The sequence below is a fragment of the Gymnoscopelus microlampas genome, assembly GCF_963454915.1.
Source record: "Gymnoscopelus microlampas genome assembly, chromosome: 6".
NCBI classification, from domain to species: Eukaryota; Metazoa; Chordata; class Actinopteri; order Myctophiformes; family Myctophidae; genus Gymnoscopelus; species Gymnoscopelus microlampas.
This window is the reverse complement of record NC_139943.1, coordinates 53262596-53282997: the sequence shown is the minus strand read 5'-3', so window position 1 is coordinate 53282997 and position 20402 is coordinate 53262596. Positions and strand designations below refer to the sequence as shown.

General features: G+C 41.7%; 1 protein-coding gene across 1 annotated transcript in view; it reads left to right on the top strand.

Annotated features, from left to right (window-relative positions):
* The window catches only part of slc13a1 (solute carrier family 13 member 1), a gene marked incomplete at both ends in the record, with an annotated part of 30850 nt that extends 14911 nt beyond the window's left edge, over nucleotides 1-15939 (top strand). Inside the window, 7 exons of the mRNA XM_084059635.1 lie at nucleotides 1254-1328; nucleotides 2605-2706; nucleotides 3765-3856; nucleotides 4739-4833; nucleotides 7432-7593; nucleotides 9833-9970; nucleotides 15793-15939. Of these exons, the coding sequence (XP_083915761.1) occupies nucleotides 1254-1328; nucleotides 2605-2706; nucleotides 3765-3856; nucleotides 4739-4833; nucleotides 7432-7593; nucleotides 9833-9970; nucleotides 15793-15939 (811 nt within the window). The remainder of the gene's footprint in view (nucleotides 1-1253; nucleotides 1329-2604; nucleotides 2707-3764; nucleotides 3857-4738; nucleotides 4834-7431; nucleotides 7594-9832; nucleotides 9971-15792) is intronic.
* Between the last annotated feature and the right edge of the window lie 4463 nt (nucleotides 15940-20402).

The window sequence follows — 20402 nt, the reverse complement described above, 5'->3', positions numbered from 1 at the left end:
ACATTGTCCAGCAGTATCAGTTTCACCTGGGATCTGGGATTTGCTCCACTCATACTGTGCTATTAATATAGTTTTTATGTTTATGCTGGATTTCTTTAAAGGTTTCTTGACATTTTTTTTCTTTTTCTTTTTTTTTATGACATCAATTACACCCAAAAAAAATTAACTTTGAACATTCAGTGTATTTTCTATGGTCTGGGGTTTTCTGAATAATTAGGCAAAAAAAAAGTGCTGGGATTGGCCCCTGGACTTTGACGTCATAGTCCATTAATCCCGCCCCCTCTCCTCCCCACCCCTCCCCTCCCCAATCCTTCTCCTTTGGGGGGCGGAGCAGAGGCGATGATTGACAGGCAAAATCCCTCAACAGCGACACCCGCAGGCAAATCGTTTTTTTTTCTTCATTGCAGCTGAAAAGGCTAAAGAACACAGAGAGAAAAAAACCTGCCATGGATCACTGGAGTGGATTTTTCGGTTAAAACATTATACACGTTTGAAGGACCATGACAAAGACTTTTAATGTTTTGTAAATTTGAATGTCATGAAACCTTTAAACCCTTTTGCATAACTGTCTAAAAGACAAACTAACTTTTATTTCTATTGCATCCAGTATTTTCTATCCACTATTACCTGGCTGTTGTATTGTGTTGTTATGTTGGCACAGTTGTGCGGAACAAATCCCACCAACATCTTTGATTGATTTTCTTTATTAAAGTGTCATGCTTCCAAGGAAGCCCAGCCCATATGGACTCACAGGACACTTTCACATTTCCTTTAACAAACAATGAACTGACATGCTGATCCACAAACAAATAACCAACTAAAGCATCATGAATAATACAACCTAAAATACAGCACCCTGGTTATTGGGCTTGTTCATTCACATCTTGCCAGGAGACCCGACATGAACCTACTTGAAAAGCTGTCATTGTCTCCTACTCCAGGCTTTTAGAAATAAAATGTGCCGTCTTAAACACTTTCATTATTAAACACCACTCCAACATGTTGCTGCTTGTACTTGTACTATAAGTGACGAATAAAACCCCTCTTGATCCTTGAGACTGTTGTTTAAGAATGTGAGAACTTTGATGGAGGAAATGAGTAATAATGACCCAAGTGAAAGTGAGTGCATGTTTGTGATCTGTCAATAACCTCATGTGTTTTATATTCAATGAACAATCACACGCACGTGCACACACACGCACACGCACACACACGCACGCACACAACAGTTTTAGGTTCCTGCGGCACTGCAGAAGAGAGCGAACGGAGAGGGAGAAGACTACTGCCAGACTGATAGAGGACGAATACAAGGCGCTGGGGCCAATGAGGTCAGGTCAGCCATTCCACACAAGTGTGTTTATGAAATATAGAGCAATATAATGGACTTCAGAGCACAGGGTATTTATTGATGTGAATAAAGATGACATGTATTTGCATCATGGGTATGCAACACACGCACGCACACACTCACGCACGCACGCACGCACGCACGCACGCACGCACGCACGCACACGCACACACACACACAGGGGTCAAAAGCATCGTCTCTGTCCCCATGGCTTGTGGCCTCGCAGAGATAATGACATACAAGCGCTCAACGTAATTGCCGACTGGGTTGCGGTGAACCGCACTCCCAATTCCAACAGCAAACACAACCACTAAATAGAGAACAAACAAGGGAGTGAGCCAATTAGCACATGCAAAAACCCAACCCCCACCAAACCCCCATTCACCCATGCAGCCAGTACTGTATGTTGCGCTACATGCGCTTCAACCAGTCAACACACAGTTGGTTAATGAGAACATGTTTGCTTGCCAGATAATGGCAACAAGCATCGGGTGGATGGTCAACAATCAAGCAAACAAACAAACTGATCACTGATTGAGGTTTATCATTTGCCAAAGGGGGGAAAATCTCCGCCTGTGGCCTTTCAGCCTGGCAGAGATAATAAACAATGACAAAGAATAACAGTAGTAATAAGAAGAAATTAAAAAACAGTACACTGTACACTGGTCATACATTGGTCACTCTTGAGGTGCTTGGTTGGTGACGGTGTGTGTTTGGTTCCTATACTTCTAAATGTTAAAGTTCACAAAGCATAGTTCACCCAAAAAATACTTTTTTCCTATCGATTAGTCACCCCATGGAGACTTGGAATTCATGGATTATTTTTTTGCATTTCTAAGCCAATAATTTGCCGGTCATCAAATTATGGTCTTAGGAATGTGACAAAAATATCCATGAATTCAAGTCTGCATGGGGTGACTAATCGATAAGAAAAAAAGTCGTTTTGGGGTTGAACTATCCCTTTAAAACTTCATGCGTGTGTCCTGTTATTGCCAGCGTGATCGAATATGAGAGTGACGACAGTGTTGATTCCTATTGTAAGAATGGAATGCGGAAATGCTCGTTCTCTCAATGGTATAGTTCCACTGTTTGGAACTATAGCCCATAGCGGCCTGCTTTGCGGCGAGATCAAAGCGTGTCATAACTCTCTCTCTCTATGGGTCTGGTTATTGCGTGGATGCGTGCGTGTCTCTTTCTTGTTTTGATGAAGCCATGGTTTCGGTTGACTTCCCCTGTCTGTCCCCATTTCTCCCCAGCTCCCAGGAGGTGGTCACCCTGGGGGTCTTCATCCTCATGGCTGCACTGTGGTTGACCAGGGACCCAGGATTCATGCCTGGCTGGGCTTCGCTCTTCCCCACGTGAGACATCCAACTTCTTTCTGTCATCATCACGTAACACAGAGGCATTTAAAATGTCTGTATTTTTTTTTTTTACAGGTGACGTTTATCTCTCTTGGAAATAAACTCACAGCTTCCTGGAGATGCACTTCAGTAGATAAGTCAAAGCATGGGGGGTGACCAGCACTGGATGATCAGTTTTGTGGTTTAATTCCTTGCTCGAGAACACCCACAGTAAATTCATCGCTAAAATAGCCCGTCTACAAGCTCACAACGCGACACAACGTGACACAAATACAAATCTAATCATATTCTGTTTGCATTCATGTGATTTATTGTACTGGGGTTCAATCCTGGCTCAGGATAATTACTGTTACACATTATATTGATATGCTTATTTCCTCACCTGGTGATCTTTAAGCTGCTGAAATGGTTGCTTACAACAATTGTTTTACATAATACTCTGCAATGGTTTTGCATAGTCCCCATACTGGCCATTATGATGGAAACAATGATATTTAGCATGATGTGTTGCATTGCATTCAGATTTGAGCATTAGTGTATGGTCCAGTATTTGTAGGCCCATGTGCTATGGTGTCATAGGTGAGTTTGTACTGCAGCTAATATTATGTAAACCTATGGTGTTTATAACCATAGTAACTTTGACTTTTTACATGTAGTGGGAGCACTTCAACTTGAGGCTTTTTAAAAAAATATAATTTCTGGACTGAAGTTGGTTTGCTTCCACAATCCATAATGATGCATTTTCGATTAGGCTATCTGCACTTCCACCATGGACAGACAGCTAAAACAACTCACTCACATGATTCACTTGAGCTGAGCCCTGATTTAATCAGATCTACATCGTTTCCTTGCATGAAATTCTTGGACGTCGGCCAGTCAGAGGCAGGCCCCGGACTGGGATGCGAGTCAAAAAATATTTTAAAAAAAACTTTTTGGTGGGGGCCCCCTGAGGTTGGGGGCCCGTTTCAATTGAAGCGGGTGAAACACAGGAAAGGCCGCCACTGGCAACGATGATGTTGTCATCTTGCCATGAATGTGATCCTTTCTAAACACAGGTACACAGGCTACACCACCGATGCCACGGTGGCTCTGCTCCTGGGTCTCCTGATGTTCATCATTCCTGCCCACGGACCCTCCACCAAATCTGGTAATATCAGTCTGGCTTAACTGTATTGGCAGATTAGCCTGGAATTTCTGGAAACCAGACCAATCTGCCAGTGCAAAAAAAAGATGGCCCTCGGCGGCTTTTTTTTTTTATCCGCCCCTTGGAGATGCAGGTTTCACACAGAGATTCCAGACTAATATCTACACAGTGATATTAGTCGGACCATGTCAGGCTATAGCCATGATGATCAGAGAGCTACACCTACCGATCACCCAAAATAGCGACGCCATTGGCGTTAAAATACATTTGACATGTTTTTTGTATATTTTTTTTATTAAATTGTTAGAATATAATTTAGATAGCATGTTATTTCAACAGATCATTGTTTAGCTGGTGTCCTATAGCCGGGACCCCCTATAGCTGAAAGAGAGATGAAGCAGGGACCCCCACTACATTGTATACAATTGTGTTTCAGATTAAACTTTTTAATTTTTTACTTGGTCTGCTCTTTATTCCCTCTACACCTATTCCCCAAAAATAGCAGATCTACAAGCTCACAACGCCTCGCGCTGCGAGGCGTTGTGAGCTTGTAGATCTGCTATAGATCTGCTAGTTGTTAATGTAAAACAAAAATCCTATCACACAAAGATGTGGCCCTGTAGTAACTCTGAGGACCCCCTAGGGGTCCCCGGACCCCCTGTTGAAGACCCCTGTCCTATAGTTTCAACGTACAGATTATTATTTTTGATATGAATATGTTGTTTAGACTGATGCCTGGTTCTTGGTTTACCTGTGATCCTATAGTTTCCCGAGGCACGACACTGTGTCTCTGCATTCTATGTATACTGTATGTGTTTACCTTGTTAATTGAAGGTCGCTCTGGATGGAGAGCGTCTGCTAAATGCCTACATTGTATAATTGTAGATGCCATGATCTCCTGGAAGGAGTTCCAGCGATCCATGCCGTGGGAAGTGGCGTTGCTGGTGGGGGGAGGTTTCGCCCTGGCAGAGGGAACCCAGGTAAAAAACTATGGGGTCAGGGGCATAACTACCGTCACGCAGACAACGCGGTTGCGTTGGGGCCCATGACGTTAGGGGCACTTCGCCACCCAGAAAAAAAAATAAAAAAAATTAAGATATAAAAAAAATAATTATGAATTAAAAAATAAACCTGGGTGTGCCCCGTAACATTGTTACAAAACCGTTGTTTATGTACCCGAAATCCGTCACAAACCCGCGAAAAAAGTATCAGAAACCACTAAATAACCACTAAATAACCGCAAAAAATTCACGCGTGTGCGCAGTCCGGGCGCGCAGCGCGCGTGCATGCGCGTTCATGAGGGCCCGCTGTGACCACCTCGCGTCGGGGTACGCTGTTGCCTCGCTGTTGCCTGACGCGACTGTATGGGGTGGTAAAGAGCAGTGGTTAAGAGACCCCCAGGGGTCCTTGAGGGTGCTCCAGGAGGTCGTCCTCCAGTATGCCAATACTTTTGTACTTTTACTCAAGTATTGAATACTGGACTTCACTGGAATTCACGCAAGAGCGGATCTTTCCGCCTGTCGCGCAGACCTTGCGTTTATCTGCTCTACGCGACTTGTCCATTTGAAGCATACAACTGCTGGAGGCAGGAGCTGATTTTCCCCCTCTGTCCAATCGGGTGAGTCGAAGGCGGAGCGTCCCAAGACTCAGGAAGCACCATGGTGCTCAAGGCAGAAGGCGGTGCGGGCTACGGGGAGGGTCCTGAAAGTCAGTGACAGGGGGGTCACTCCGTTTTTTTGGAATCCGTTGGCTGCAAAAAACTGTGGCCGCGCACAACCTGCGTTTAACAGCAGCCAACCATGTTTAGCAGCCAACCATGTTTTGGTGGGAGCGTGCCCTAACAGACTAATGCAGATTTCTGCATTGTGGTATTGATACTTTTACTTAAGCAAAACCTTTGAGTACTTTTTCCACCACTGTTGAATACTTTATTAGTCGCAAATGTAAACAGCAGTCACAATATTAGGCTTTATGTGGTTAAAAAAAAGTTTAAAAAAAAGTTGTATTTATCAACCTGAGAGATGCAACAGCATTGACTTCATTTTGCATTTTGACTGCATTTTATTGAAGTACATTGAAATAAACATGAGAATCATTCTATTTCTATACACATTACCACCTTCCTTTATTGAATGACTCACAACTGCTAATGCATTCTTTTTGAAAACTGGCTTCTCAAGTGTTTGTCAGTCAGTATTATGTTGCCCGTGATATAACTGTATAATTACAGGTTTATTTGTTTTTTTTCTTCCTTTTTTAAAAAGGTTTTATAGCATTGACCTTAAATGTAGATGATAGTTCATCACCTTATTCATAAAAAGGCTATTCTGATTAAGTTAATGCAGTCCAATTGTAATCTCAAATGAAGTTAATAGAAACATCGGACAGGAGAATGATTGCAGTCGGCGGGCTCCGTGGAACACACAGCATTAGAACAATTACTCATTATTCAATCATGTCATTGTAATTAAAAGCTCTGCTTCGATTAAAAAAAAAAACTCTTGACAGTTTCAGTCATAATGACAGCATTTGTTGTGCTTCTGTTTGGTTGCCAAGGTTACATGTTAACTGCGCTGCCACTGTGTTGTTGTTCTTGTATGAAAAGTGAAACGATGTGCTAGACTATTATGGTCAGGATTCGTTCAGGTCAACACTTGTTTTGTTTTTGTTCTACTTCAGGTGAATCACTGTGCAGATTGCATGCTGTTAACCACAAACCTTTTCTTGTCAAGGACCCCCATATTGATATGTATTTGGTAACAATACATTTTCAGACAATTTTCAGACCCTCATCTGAAAAGGTTTTGTGCATGCAGGGACCCCCAGAAGTCCACCTGTTCTGGACATTATCTGGTCATTATAGGCAAATATTCTACAAAATGTATAAGCTCACAATGCATCACAACAACAAAATGTGTTGTGGGCTTGTAGATCTGCTTTTTTTCTGTGAAGAGATTAGGTGTAGAGGGGACAAAGCAGAGGACCAAGTATAGACGTATATAGAGAAGTATATAGAGTTGAAGCAGGGACGCAGAGGGCATTTTAGAACCGAAGGGGACGCATGCACGCACGCCATGAGTTCCCAGCGTGTGTGTGTGTGTGTGCGTGCGTTTTTTTTCCGGGTTTGTTACCTTTTTTTTCTTTTCTTTTTAATACTTTAATTCGGTACAAAAAAATTCGGAGATTCTTTTTTCTTCATCCCAAAAGTGGGGGGATATCCCCCCCAATGGAACTGAGTTCACCCCCCCCTCCTGCGTCCCTGAATTGAAGTGTTAAATAGTTGAACCTGTGCGTGTATGTGTGTGTGCTCGTGCGTGCGTGTGTGTGTGTTTGTGTGCGCACGAGTGTGTGTATGTGTGTGCTCGTGCATGTGTGTGTGTGTGTGTGTGTGTGTGTGTGTGTGTGTGTGTGTGTGTGTGTGTGTTCATGTGCTCATGTGCGTGGGTGTATGCGTGCCTGCCTGCCTGCATGTCTGTGTGAATATAAAATATACTTTTTCATATCGGAACCCCAAATGAATTTGTACGTATTTACCAGTGGACTTTGAGAACCACTGTGTTACTGTACTGTACCACTAGGTGTCTGGTCTCTCCTCCTGGGTGTCCAGTCTGCTCTCTCCTCTGGGTCATCTGCCAGCCTTGGCCACAGTCACGGTGGCCTGTCTCATCGTCACCTCGGTGACAGAAGTAACCAGCAACGCTGCCACCATCACCATCTTCCTCCCCATCCTCGCACCTCTGGTGGGTTCAGACCGTAAAAAAAAACATCGGAAACGAATGCTATTGGTTGGGACCAGAGCTGGGGGTGGGGATTTAATGCTATTGGTTGTGTAGCTGGTCAATCAAAAATCCTCACAAGGTAGCCACGCCCCTCCTACAGTATACCCTACTTTATCATAAATTGTCAAATATATGGGACCATAATTGACCAAAACGCATATCATGGTGATTGAAAAGAAGACTTTAAACTAGACTGGAAGCATATAATATTTATGACAATGTTTATTAAGGTAATAAAATCAAGTGTAAAGTTCAGCAAAAACCCATCTGCTTGAATGGAGCCTAATTGCTTCTGACACCAGCGGGGGTGAAACAGCGAGACGTAACAGGCCATTCATATGAACTGTCACTTCCTATGTAGCCTCAAATTACAATCCGGATGCTAGCCCCTTGGTTCACACATAATGACGGTATGCTGCGACGCATTGCCAGAGGACCAGCTCAATGGTCTTGTGGTTAGCGTCCTGCAGTGGTTAACCCATTTAGACCGGGAAAGTATCTGTCATTTTAGATTTCTTTGTGCTATTCAAAAATAGCAGATCTACAAGCGCATAGCGCGGCACCGAGTGCCGCACTATGAGCTTGTAGATCTGCTATTTTTGAAAAATGATGAAAATGTGTGCAACAACAGCTGCTATGGTGCTCCAACTTTTCCATGTCAAGGATCCCCAACATGATATGTATTTAGCCGCGGACCCCCATCTCAAAACATGCTGTTCCAGGGACCCCCCAGAAGCACAGATCGGGGTAAAATGTTTTCGCTATAAAACAAATATATATATATATATACTGTATATTCAAAGATTTGCCCACATTTTCAAGATTTTTGCCGCACTATGAGCTTGTATACTGTATCTGCTATTTTTGAATAGCCAAAGAAATCTAAAATGACAATGATGCGTTCCCGGTCTTAAAGGGTTAATTGACATTTAATGACATTACACACATAACCTTTATATAGCCTTTATTATGCAGTGTTATATAAACAACCTTCTGTTGGTTGGCCGAGATCCAAACCTTTCTAATGTCGTTGAAACATTTCGTGGGGGCGGCTATTAAATGAGCATTAGTGTCAGAAACACGAGGGGTTCCCCCCATGTAGAATACTGCTACTGAGGGAGAAGTGCATGTACCAGGCCTTTACGGGTCCATTTGGGTCCATTTCTACACTTTTAAATCAACCACTTAAACCCTATATACTGTACATCCCTAGTGTCCCTAGTGTACACCAAATCTCATCGCTGAAAATAGCCGATCTTCAAGCTCACCACGCATGGTGTTGCGATGCCAGTGTTGATTTCGTCGACTAAAACTATGGTGAAAATGTTTTTCACTGACGAATACTAAATAAAAACTAAGCTACGATGACTAAAACTAAGACTAAATATATTGACTTTTTTGTCAACAAATAAAAACTAGACTAAAATATTAGGGAGAAGAGATCCCGTAGAACTAAAAGGCAAGTCATTTTAAGCTTGGTTGTGCTCCGAAAAGAGCTAAATCAGCTATTTTCAGCATGCAAATAAATAAGTGAAAAATCAGGTATTGCGACGCCATGATCATGGGCCGCCAAAATACATTTTAGTCCACTAAATCAACAGTAGATTTAGTCGACTAAAATCTTATGATGTTTAGTCGACTAAAACTAGACTAAAACCAAAACATTTCAGGTGACTAAAATATGACTAAAACGAAATAAAAATTCAACGCGTTCTAAAGCTTGTACATTGTCTATTTTTTTTGCCAAATGTTCGACTTTTATGACAATGCCCGACTATAGGCTCTATTCACAGCAGCCATATTATGAAGACATTCACAGGTGTTACCAATGATACTAATGAAGGCTCTGTTCCATTCTGGTCAAACAGAGTCAGGTCAGGGTGCTGATATTGTGCATGTTGGCTCACTGGAAACACTCTGCTACACCAGTGGGTCTACAGTTGGGGTCATGGGCTTCCAAATGGGCCCTTACAGGTGTGTTACGGGTCCATTTGGTTCCATTTGTACACTCTCAGAGTTATGGGGGTCGTGGAAACCACTGTGCTACACTAAATGGAACAGAGCCTTCATTAGTATCATTGGTAACACCTGTGAAGAAAGTGATAATACTGTATGGCTGCTGTGCATAGAGCCTATTATGACAATGCCCAGAATGGGATTTAGGAGTGTCTAATGTGTTTCTCTGCATTGTGTCTGGCAGGCAGAAACCATACAAGTGAACCCACTCTACATGCTGATACCAACGACCCTCTGCACGTCCTTCTCCTTCCTGCTTCCTGTGTCCAACCCTCCCAACGCTGTGGTGTTCGCCTACGGTCACCTGAACACCATAGATATGGTGAGTATTTTAGGCAGTTGTGGAAAAAGCACTTAATTGTTTTACTTGAGTAAAAGTATCAATACTGCAATGTAGAAATACTCTGTTACAAGTAAAAGTCCGGAATTAAAAGTGTACTTGAGGGAAAGTGCATAAGTCTTGGCATCAAAATATACTTAAAGTACCACAAGTAAAAGTGCTCATTAAGCAGAATGTCCCATTTCAAATTCAAATGTATAAACATCTTTTGAAAATAGCAGATCTACAAGCTCCCAATGTGTCGCATCGCGACACATTGTGAGCTGAGATGTAGTGGAATAGAAGTAAAAGTACAGAAAATTGGAAATACTCCAGTAAAGTAGAACATACCTATAATAAAGTACAGTACTTGAGTAAATGGACTTAGTTACTTTAAACCATTGAGTATAGGCCTGTCAAGATTATTACATAAGAACCTAATTGCAATTATTTTTCCAGAATCGTCATAATCGTTTGTAGAAATACAAGCTCACACAACGCATCGGCTATTTCCACTATTTGTAATACATTTTGAAAGTATAACATTATTACATATGGCTGTACAATGTCATGACTGTGACAGACAGCCCTAACGGTGAGTCTTATTGTTATGCTAAATATACAATGTATCATCTGTTTTCTGCTCACTAACAGACTCAATAAACCATATGTGCGTGTGGACATGAGTTCAGGTGCACATGATTGACAGGTAGTGAGTGATTTATGACCCTCCTGCCACTTGACAGGTTGACAGGCCCATGATTGATGGGATGGTGATGATATGAGGAGGGTATGACAGTGGGTTTTTCAGCACTATTTATTTATTTATTTTATGAATCTTTGCTGTCTTTAATTACGAGAAACTTAATTTATTTTTTCTTTTTTTTTTCCCGTAGCCGCTTGCAGATGGAAAACAAATTTAAGATAAAGTAATCTTGAATCTGTGGCACCGTGTCTCTGCTGCCAGTGGTGGAAATGAACTAAGTACATTTACTCAAGTACTGTACAATTTTGAGGTATTTGACTTTACTTGAGTATTTCCAATTTCCAATAGTTTTACTCCGCTAGATCTCGGTTCCAAATATTGTTCTTTTACTCCACTACAATTATTTGAAAACTTTAGTTACTAGTTACTTTGCGGACATACATGATTCTATTATAAAACATACCTTAACCACCTCAGCCCTATTTTATACATTATTTGAAAATAGCAGATCTACAAGCTCACAACGCGTCGCATCATGACGCGTTGTGAGCTTGTAGATCTGCTATTTTCAAACATTTTAGTACTTTTACTGTTGGTACTTTAACTATATTTTGATGCCAATACTTTTGTACTTTTACTCAAGTAACATTTTGAACACAGGCCTTTTACTTGTAACAGAGTCTTTTTATATTGTGGTATTGCTGCTTTTACTTAAAGGTAGGGTAAGTGATTTTCTTTGGTTAAAATAAGTGTTAAATAGGTCTATATTCTGATAGAAAATGCATTTTCAGGTCGGGACACCATTTGTATCCAATCAGGATAGAGAACTCAATCAGGATATAGATTAAACAATTGAAATTGAAAGTGATGACACAAAGTAATGAGCAGACACAATTGGACCTGGAACACTATAAGAATGAAGCTGATAAATGGGTACTCTCTCCTGATTGGCTGACATTTAGCTGACACCTACCTGAAAATGTTTGTTCTGTTTATTAAAGAGCTGGAGAGACTGGGAGACTCCTGTTACTGAATAAGCACTATAGCAATGATTAATATCAGAATGTAGTGCTTTAACATTTTAAAGGGATTCTAGGCAACTTCAGAGATTAAAAAAAAAAAAACTGTTGTCAAACAGTTAGTACCGTTGACTGACAACCCCTAAGTCAGTTGATACATACGTGTCAGTCACTGCCCGCCCCTGCCGGTTCTCTGATTTTTTATTTTTAAATAGGCTCTGTCATGATTAATTGACCACATATATGAAGTTAAACAACAAAATTCTATCCAAACGCTATCTTAAAAGTAAATTCCGTGCCTCAAAAAATAAGTTTGATGGCCTTTTAAAGTTTTAAAACCGAAAACAAAAACTGCGCACAGAAAAAGATGGCCGCCCGTTCCATTGTTGTCGGCTGCAGAGTGGCTGGTCGGACCTCCTCCACATTGAGTCTCAGTATAGGGGCACCACAGGGCTGTGTCCTCAGCCCTCTCCTATACTCCCTGTACACCTATGACTGCGTAGCGACACAGACATCAAACCATGTCGTGAAGTTTGCTGACGACACAGCAGTGGTGGGTCTGATTTCTGGCGGCGATGAGTCGGCCTACAGGGAGGAGGTGGCCACCTTGGAGAAATGGTGCATGGACAATCACCTCTCTCTAAATGTGAGGAAAACCAAGGAGATTGTGGTGGACTACAGGAAGCGGAAGGATGAGCTCCAACCAGTAATCATCAATGGCTCAGCGGTGGAGAGGGTGGACACCTTTAAATACCTGGGAGTGAACATTGAGAAGGACCTGAACTGGGACTGCCATGTCACTGCAGTCGTAAAAAAAGGCCCAACAGCGCCTCTACGGGCTCAGGCGCCTGAAGCAATTCGGCCTGAGACCCAACACCATCAGGGACTTCTACAGAGGCACGGTAGAGAGCCTCCTAACAAGCAGTTTCACATCATGGTATGGCAGTTGCACGGACAGAAACCACAAGGCGTTGAGGAGGGTTGTCCGTACTGCAGAGAAAATCACCGGGTGTGAGCTGCCCAGTATGGAGGACCTCTACACCCAGCGCTGCCTCAATAAATCACTCAGGATCATTAAAGACCCCACCCACCCCCATAAAATACTTTTCTCCCCGCTCAAATCAAGAAGGGTAAAGGGATACAAGATCCTCTCAGCACGTACCAGCAGGCTGAGGAACAGTTTCTTCCCACAGGCCATCAGGCTGTTAAATGACAGTGGAAAATGAAACGTGCAATAACTGTATTCTGCACCATGCACTTTCCTTAAACTGATTTGCCTGTGTTTGTTTATTTATTGCTTATGAACGTTTTTAGGTTGTTTTATCATGTTCTATTGTTTTATTATTGGAGCTTCTGAGCGTAAGTTTTTCACATGTATGTACCTGTGCATCTAAGTGACAATAAAAGTGAATCTGAATCTGAAAATCTGCACTCGGTTCTATTCGGTTTCACTCGATTCAGTTCACACGGATGCGCACGGACGCGCACACACTCACATGCACTTCATTTCATTTACATTCCGGACAGACTGGGATACCCGGATGTCAAAACATAAACAGTAGGGAGAATACGGATTTCAGAAAGAGGACTGTGTTTCAATGCAGGAAAACACCCCAGCATCATTATATAGTGGCTGATAGAGGGGGAAAATGCAATATATATATACATATATATATTCTTTTTTAATTTAAAAATATCACTTACCCTACCTTTAAGTGAAATATCATCTGAGTACTTCTTCCACCACTGTCTGCTGCACCAAACCAAAAACAAAAGCAGCAAAGTGGAGTTAGACAGTCAGTGAATCAGCTCTGAACAAGTTCCTACAGAATGGTCTGAACATCCTCTCAAGACACAAAGAAATGACATCATCCATTCACCACATTCAGCCCCAGCTGGGTTTTTCTTTTTTGCAGGCTTGTTGTCACATCGATATCAGATGAATGATGATGACTCATATGTCTCATTCCTTCCTCTTCATCAAAACTCATGTCCTGAGTTTTGACGAAGAGGAAGTCCTTGAAGCCTTCCTAGCAATCATCTCCCAGTTTGTTTCCTTTGTCATTAAGAGCCGTGGTGCAATTGAGTCTCTTCATGTCCGCCTCCGTCCAGATGGCAGCTGTATCTGAATGACGTCGCTGTCGCCGGGCAGAAACCTTGTATCTCCGTGTTTTCAACTTTATTAAAGACCTCAGGCCGATTCTACAAAAATCAGTAGTTCTCACACTTTCAAGATTTTTCAAAAAAGATTCAAAAATAGCAGATGCACAAGCTTGTACAAGCTTGAAGCTCGTACATCTGCTATTTTTGAATAGCCAACGCTAAAATCTAAAATGACACAGATGCTTTCCTGGTTTTAACGGGTTAATGTTAATTTTTTTTTCATAAATCAATGCCCCATTTTGTCATGCAAGAGTGACGCGTAAAAGTAGAGAAAATGGGCGGATCTACAACGCATATAGTCAAGTGAGCTTGTAGACCTGCTACTTTTGCTATTTTGGAAAACGATTAAGTGAAAGTGATTAGTAAAGATTAAGATTAAGTGATACTGAAAAGTATTATCAAGAGCTTGTGACTAAATAATAACTACATTGAATCCATTGGTACACTTCTTTGGTACACTTACGTCTTATTTTTTCATTTCCTGAGCAGTAATTGTTTTGGACTTACACGGTTTCTCTACCAGACAGTGACGATAAGGAGGATGGGCCCTAATCAAAACTTTCCAGAGGAACTGTGATTGAAAGAGGCTACTCTCTCAAAATAAAAAACACTCTCACAGATAGGCTACCTACATAGTTGTAAAATGGAGAAAAGAAAACTTTGCTTTTACTGTAAGCTCTGGGGATTCTGCCTGACAACTCATCCAGAACTTTACAACGGACTGCGTTTCTTGACGGAGTCTGTACACATGTCAATGAAATGATCCTATTCTTTATTCTTTATTAGGATCCCCATTAGCTTCCACAAAGTGGTCGCTAGTCTTCCTGGGGTCCACACAAAATTATAAAAACAATACAAAAAAATAGCAGATCTACAAGTACATCACTTTGTGCCGCACTCGAAAACTGTTGAATAATTTTGAATTTTATTATGAACCATGAATTAAAGGTAGGTTAAGTGATTTTCTTTGGTTAAAATAAGTGTTAAATAGCTCTATATTCTGATAGTACTCATTGCTATAGAGTGTTTGTTCAGTAACAGGAGTCTCCAGCTCTTTATAAAACAGAAAATGCATTTTCGTTTCAGTTTCAGTTTCATTTCCAATTGTATCCAACCAGGACAGAGAACTCAATCAGGATACAGATTAAACAAGTGAAATTGGAAGTGATGACACTAAGAAATGAGCAGACAAAATTGGAACTGGAACACTATACAAATTAAGCTTAAAATGGGTACTTTCTCCTGATTGGCTGAGATTTTGACACCTACCGAAAAATGTATTTTCTGTTTATTAAAGAGCTGGAGAGACAGGGAGACTCCTGTTACTGAACAAACACTCTATAGCAATGATTACTATCAGAATATAGTATTTTAACCTTTTAACAAAATACTTTTTGTTTTAACCAAAAAATATCACTTACCCTACCTTTAATGAAGTAATCTTGTGATATAAATGCAACAGCAGTGATACATTTGGGGTTGTGAGTTGAAATTTCACTGTGAACAACCAAAATATGTTTTTCTTTTTCATCTTCATCTCTCCTTCATCTTTATCTTCTTCATCCTCTCACAGTCATCATCTTCTCTGCTTTGATTCCGTTAATTGTCGCTTGTGGCAATATTATCTTTTTTTTTTTTACTGATAATGTTCTGGGCAAAACTCACATCGGAGAGAAGCCAGTCATGTTATTAATGATGATCATTAAAGCGAGGAAACCAGGAGTGTACTGTTCTGTACACAGTTCACACATGTGAACAATACAAATAAATCTATAAAACTGATGTTTATCACTATATGTTATACTTTGTATTTTGTGTGTGTGTGTGTGTGTGTGTGTGTGTGTGTGTGTGTGTGTGTGTGTGTGTGTGTGTGTGTGTGTGTGTGTGTGTGTGTGTGTGTGTGTGTGTGGATGTCTTCATGTTGATGGTTGTTCCAGGTGAAGGCGGGTCTTGGTGTGAACGTGATCGGCGTCCTTGCCGTCCTATTGGCTGTGACCACGTGGGGAACTCCACTGTTTGCTCTCAACACTTATCCTGATTGGGCACCTGCACTTCCTCATTCCAACTCAACAATGGGACAGTGACGATGATGATGATGTCTTGTTTTGCTGGGACCCCCCAAGGACCCCTGGGGGTCCCCGGACCCTTCTTTGAGAAACAATGGTTTATCCTCAACAGTGTCAGAAGATCTGAACATCTATAAGCAGCCATTTCTGGGTCTGGAATCCTCGGGATGAGAAGCATCATGTTACAGTATTGGATGCAGGCGGCGGGTATTAGAGTGGAACTGATTTAAAGGAATAGTTCAACCAAAAAAAAAAAAAGGTTTTCTATCGATTAGTCACCCCATGCATACTTGAATTCATGGATATTTTCGCATTCCTAAGCGAAAGGAGTCCCTTTGTGTCTCCTACCGGAACCGCTACTGGTCATCAAATTATTGGCTTAGGAATGCGACATAAACAAAAAAAATATCCATGAATTCAAGTCTCCATGGGATGACTAATGATAGAAAAAAAAGTCATTTTGGGGGTGAACTATCCCTTTAAGCCCTTCAAAATTACACTCATGTAATTAACCAAACAATGGATTCAATTAATCATTTCACTGCCCTTGTTGACTTATTCATCGGCAGTGCAACATTGTTTATTTAGCAAAGCTGTTCTTGAATGCAACGGGAAAATAAATGCAGTCATTTTCGTCTTGTAAATACAAGGCGGTATATTGCGCCGAGAAACAAATAGTGTTCATGTCGCGTCGTGTCAGTAAACCATGAATTTTGTATGTTTATCAACTGAAGCATGAACCCTCATTATTCTGTTTACCGAATGGAAGCAAAGGAGAGTCAATACACTGTCATGTAACCTCTGGAACCTCTTACAAAATACAGCAGTCAATTACACAACTGTTTTGTTTTCCCTCACGTTTAAAGCCTCACTATGTAACTTTTTTTAATTAATACATTTTAATCTTGTCCAATCCGTATGGTAAAGTATGTTAATACAATATAACTTATATACAATCCGGGTGGTTGTATTTTTTGTCTCCCTGCTTTTCTATTGAAACATTTAGATTGTGTCAAAGGTCATGTCTCAACTAGACACAGGATCTGACACGAATTTTGACCTGATGGTCAAAATTCTATTTATCAGGCAGGCTCTATTAGCTCAATGGCAAAAATGTCGGTTTCAAATCCGGGGTAGAAGAGGAAAGTTACATAGTGCAGCTTTAACATTAAAATTACCTGCCTATAAAAAAAAAGGCCAAAGTCATTAGCTGCCTTTTTCAACTGTGGAGGTGAATGACGCTTTTTGACTGGCAATTTGATCATATCATTTATACTGCTGGGAAAAAAAAACATATTTGTGTTAACTCCTTGTAGGCTGTACTATATGATAATGAGTGTGTACTAATCTCACATCAGGCATACAGAGAAAGAACGCCACCTAGTGGCTACAGCACCATGCACTATTATTGTAAACAAACCTCACATGTGGACCAGTACACAGAATCAGAAATACTTTATTGTTACATTTAAAACAAATACTTTGCAGTAAAAAGAAGGGCAAAAAGAACACATTTAATAATATATGATCTGTCCAATGGCTACCAACCAGTACATCACTACATAAACGGTACCATACAAGCTACCATGATCCATCAAATAAAATGGAAAGGGGCGGAAAAAAAGAAAGAAAATGAACTATCAAATTCATAATTTATTATTTTCCCCCTTTTGAATGCCTTCTTAAACTGAAACATCGGTGTACAACTCTTCAACTCCTTGCTTTGAGAATTCCATAACTTTATACAACAGCAATACGCATTTGTTTTAATGTTGTCCAAGCAAACTGATGTTTCAAATCAAATCTTCATGCGGTCCTCATCCTCATCCTTTCAATTTAAAGCCCTCAGAGATGTGAACTCCTAAGAACGTGAAGCTGTCGACTCTCTCCACCATGGTGATGATGGGGTCCAGACGGCTTCTCCTTCTAACCTTTTTTTTCCTGTTCTCTCTGTCAATTGAAGGCTCTGAAAGACAGTCCTTGCCCCCACAGGTCACGGTCACGGGGACCTGTGGGTGAGGTTCTTTGTACCATCCTTCTTTCAGTACGTCTCTTGAAGGCGGTGTCTGAGTGTTAGAGAGTGTTTTTTTTTGTTTACCCAGACAGAAGTGTTTGGCAGAACAATAACGCTTGTACAAACACCTGTCTGGTTTTTGGCGCACAGTCCTGTAGTCTGTGGAACAGTGCCTGGGACTCAGGGTTTTATTACATGGGCGTTGCAAGGGAAACAAACTTGATTTATACATGGACGACATGTCTGACCTGGGACAGGCACTCAAACAAAAAAAAGTATCGGTCCCCTTCTGTTCTGTTCTGCCAAACAGGAGCTGTGGCTTTGTGTGGGTTGGATGGATGGAAAAAAACAACAAACCTAGAGAGGAAGCTTTCTTGTGCCTCGCGTAGATGACTCTACAGTCACTCAGCTTTCCTTCTGTGTAAAAAGTAAACAAACGCGGGAGTAGATTATTGCACACACTACTTCAAAATGATATCCACCCTGGCATCCTTTGGGGGAAGGAGGCTGTCAGCCTAGGGGCGTTCGTTCGATACTAACTCAAACTTTTCACATCTACTCTGCGTCAAGATCTGTGGCTCTGACATCTTGTGGAGTAATAACTTTTACCACCTCCCTCCAGTCCAGGCGTGCATTTTAGTATGCTGCGTTCACACAGGCAGATACAAAGGTACAGGTTACCATTATCTTTCAATGGGAGCCGGTGACATAAAGATACGAAGATAAATCCAATGTTTGTAGCTGCTACAAAAGCTGCAACAGCTACAAAGCTGCAAAAAAGTTGGGCTGGCTTCATCTTCAGCCAGCAGTGGCTCAGGGGTAGAGTGGCCGGTAGTCATTGGAAACAAGACCGCAAGGACTTTCATGAACGACCTGTTAAAAGGAATTATCCTTATCCTTATAGAGCAGCCGGATGTGAACCGGGAGGTTCCCAGTTCGATCCCGGGCTCCCCCAGAGTTAGTCTCGAAGTGTCCTTGAGCAAGACGCTGATCCCCTAATTGCTCCTGATGAGCAGGTTGGTGCCTTGCATGGTTTCCTCCGCCATCGGTGTGTGAATGGGTGAATGTAATGCACAATCTATGTAAAGCACTTTGGATAGAAAGCGCTATATAAATGCACCATTTACCAGCTAGAAAGCTACAAATATGCTGTATAGGCTTGTATCTTTGTAGCTGTCAGTGTGAACGCAGCACAGCCAGCCCAGGGACCAGAGAGCCGAGAGTTCATGTCTGTCAGAGACCCATGATTCAATTCACACCCATTTTCTCCCAGACTATTGGGCTCCATTATTGGCTGGTGGGTGGTGGTGGAGGTGGAGGAGGAGGAGGGGGGAAAGGGAGGGATCTGATAAGCACAATAATGATTTTGTAGCAAGTGCAATAATCTTGAAAGGTACCTGTCAATAGGAATTGATGGTGGTGAATGGTGATATTATTGCCACGATGTCTCAACCAAAAAAATCCTCAAGTGCTCAATTTAAGCAATGGGTATAATCTTCATATTGGAATAAAAGTTAAACAATGGCACAGTGCTAAAGTGCCTGCCCACCACCACGGAGGTTGTGGGTTCGAATCCACCGTGGTGCACCCGGCTTTGTCGAGCGTATATAGATAAGAACACAACTGTCCAATTTCCGGGGTATAGGGAAGCTGGGTGGAGGGTGATATTTGTCACTGCATGTAATCCTACGGGCTGGGGTGGCACCATGCCCGTAGAACAGTGAAGCTGTGAAGCACCCTCCCGGTGGCGGCTCCTCACTGGCAGGTGAGTCAACAGGATACAACAGCAGACTACACACAGAAATGTGTATGGGGAGGAAATAATTGGCATAATGACTGAATTGGGGAGAACAAGGTGTAGAAAGCAACACAAAAAAATGAAAATATAATTCTCTCTCTCTCTCTCTCTCTCTCTCTCTCTCTTCACATATAGTAGTGTATTACAGTACACACAATTCATAACTTCAATCATTCATTAAATCTAATACACCCATGAGAGAAAAGGAGCAGGAAGAAGAATACATTCTTATTAATACCTGCCCCTAACCAAAACATTTAAAATATTATAAATATATAAAAAAGGAGAGAGAGAGAGAGAGAGAGAGAGAGAGAGAGAGAGAGAGAGAGAGAGAGAGAGAGAGAGAGAGAGAGAGAGAGAGAGAGAGAGAGAGAGAGAGAGAGAGAGAGAGAGAGAGAGAGAGAGAGAGAGAGAGAGAATCTAGTGTGTGTGTGTAAGTATGCACATTGCGCGTGCGTGTGTGTGTAATCAGCGCACGCTGGTTCTGTAGAAGCCCCTCCCACATGTTGCTTTCACTCCCTCAGCTACAGGTTGCTCACCTGTTTGTGTGGCAGCACCGCGCGCGCACACACACTCACACACACACACACACACACACACACACACACGGCGCCGCTCCACCACACACACAACAGAGCTGCCTCCTCATTCCAGCACAAGTAGCGAGAG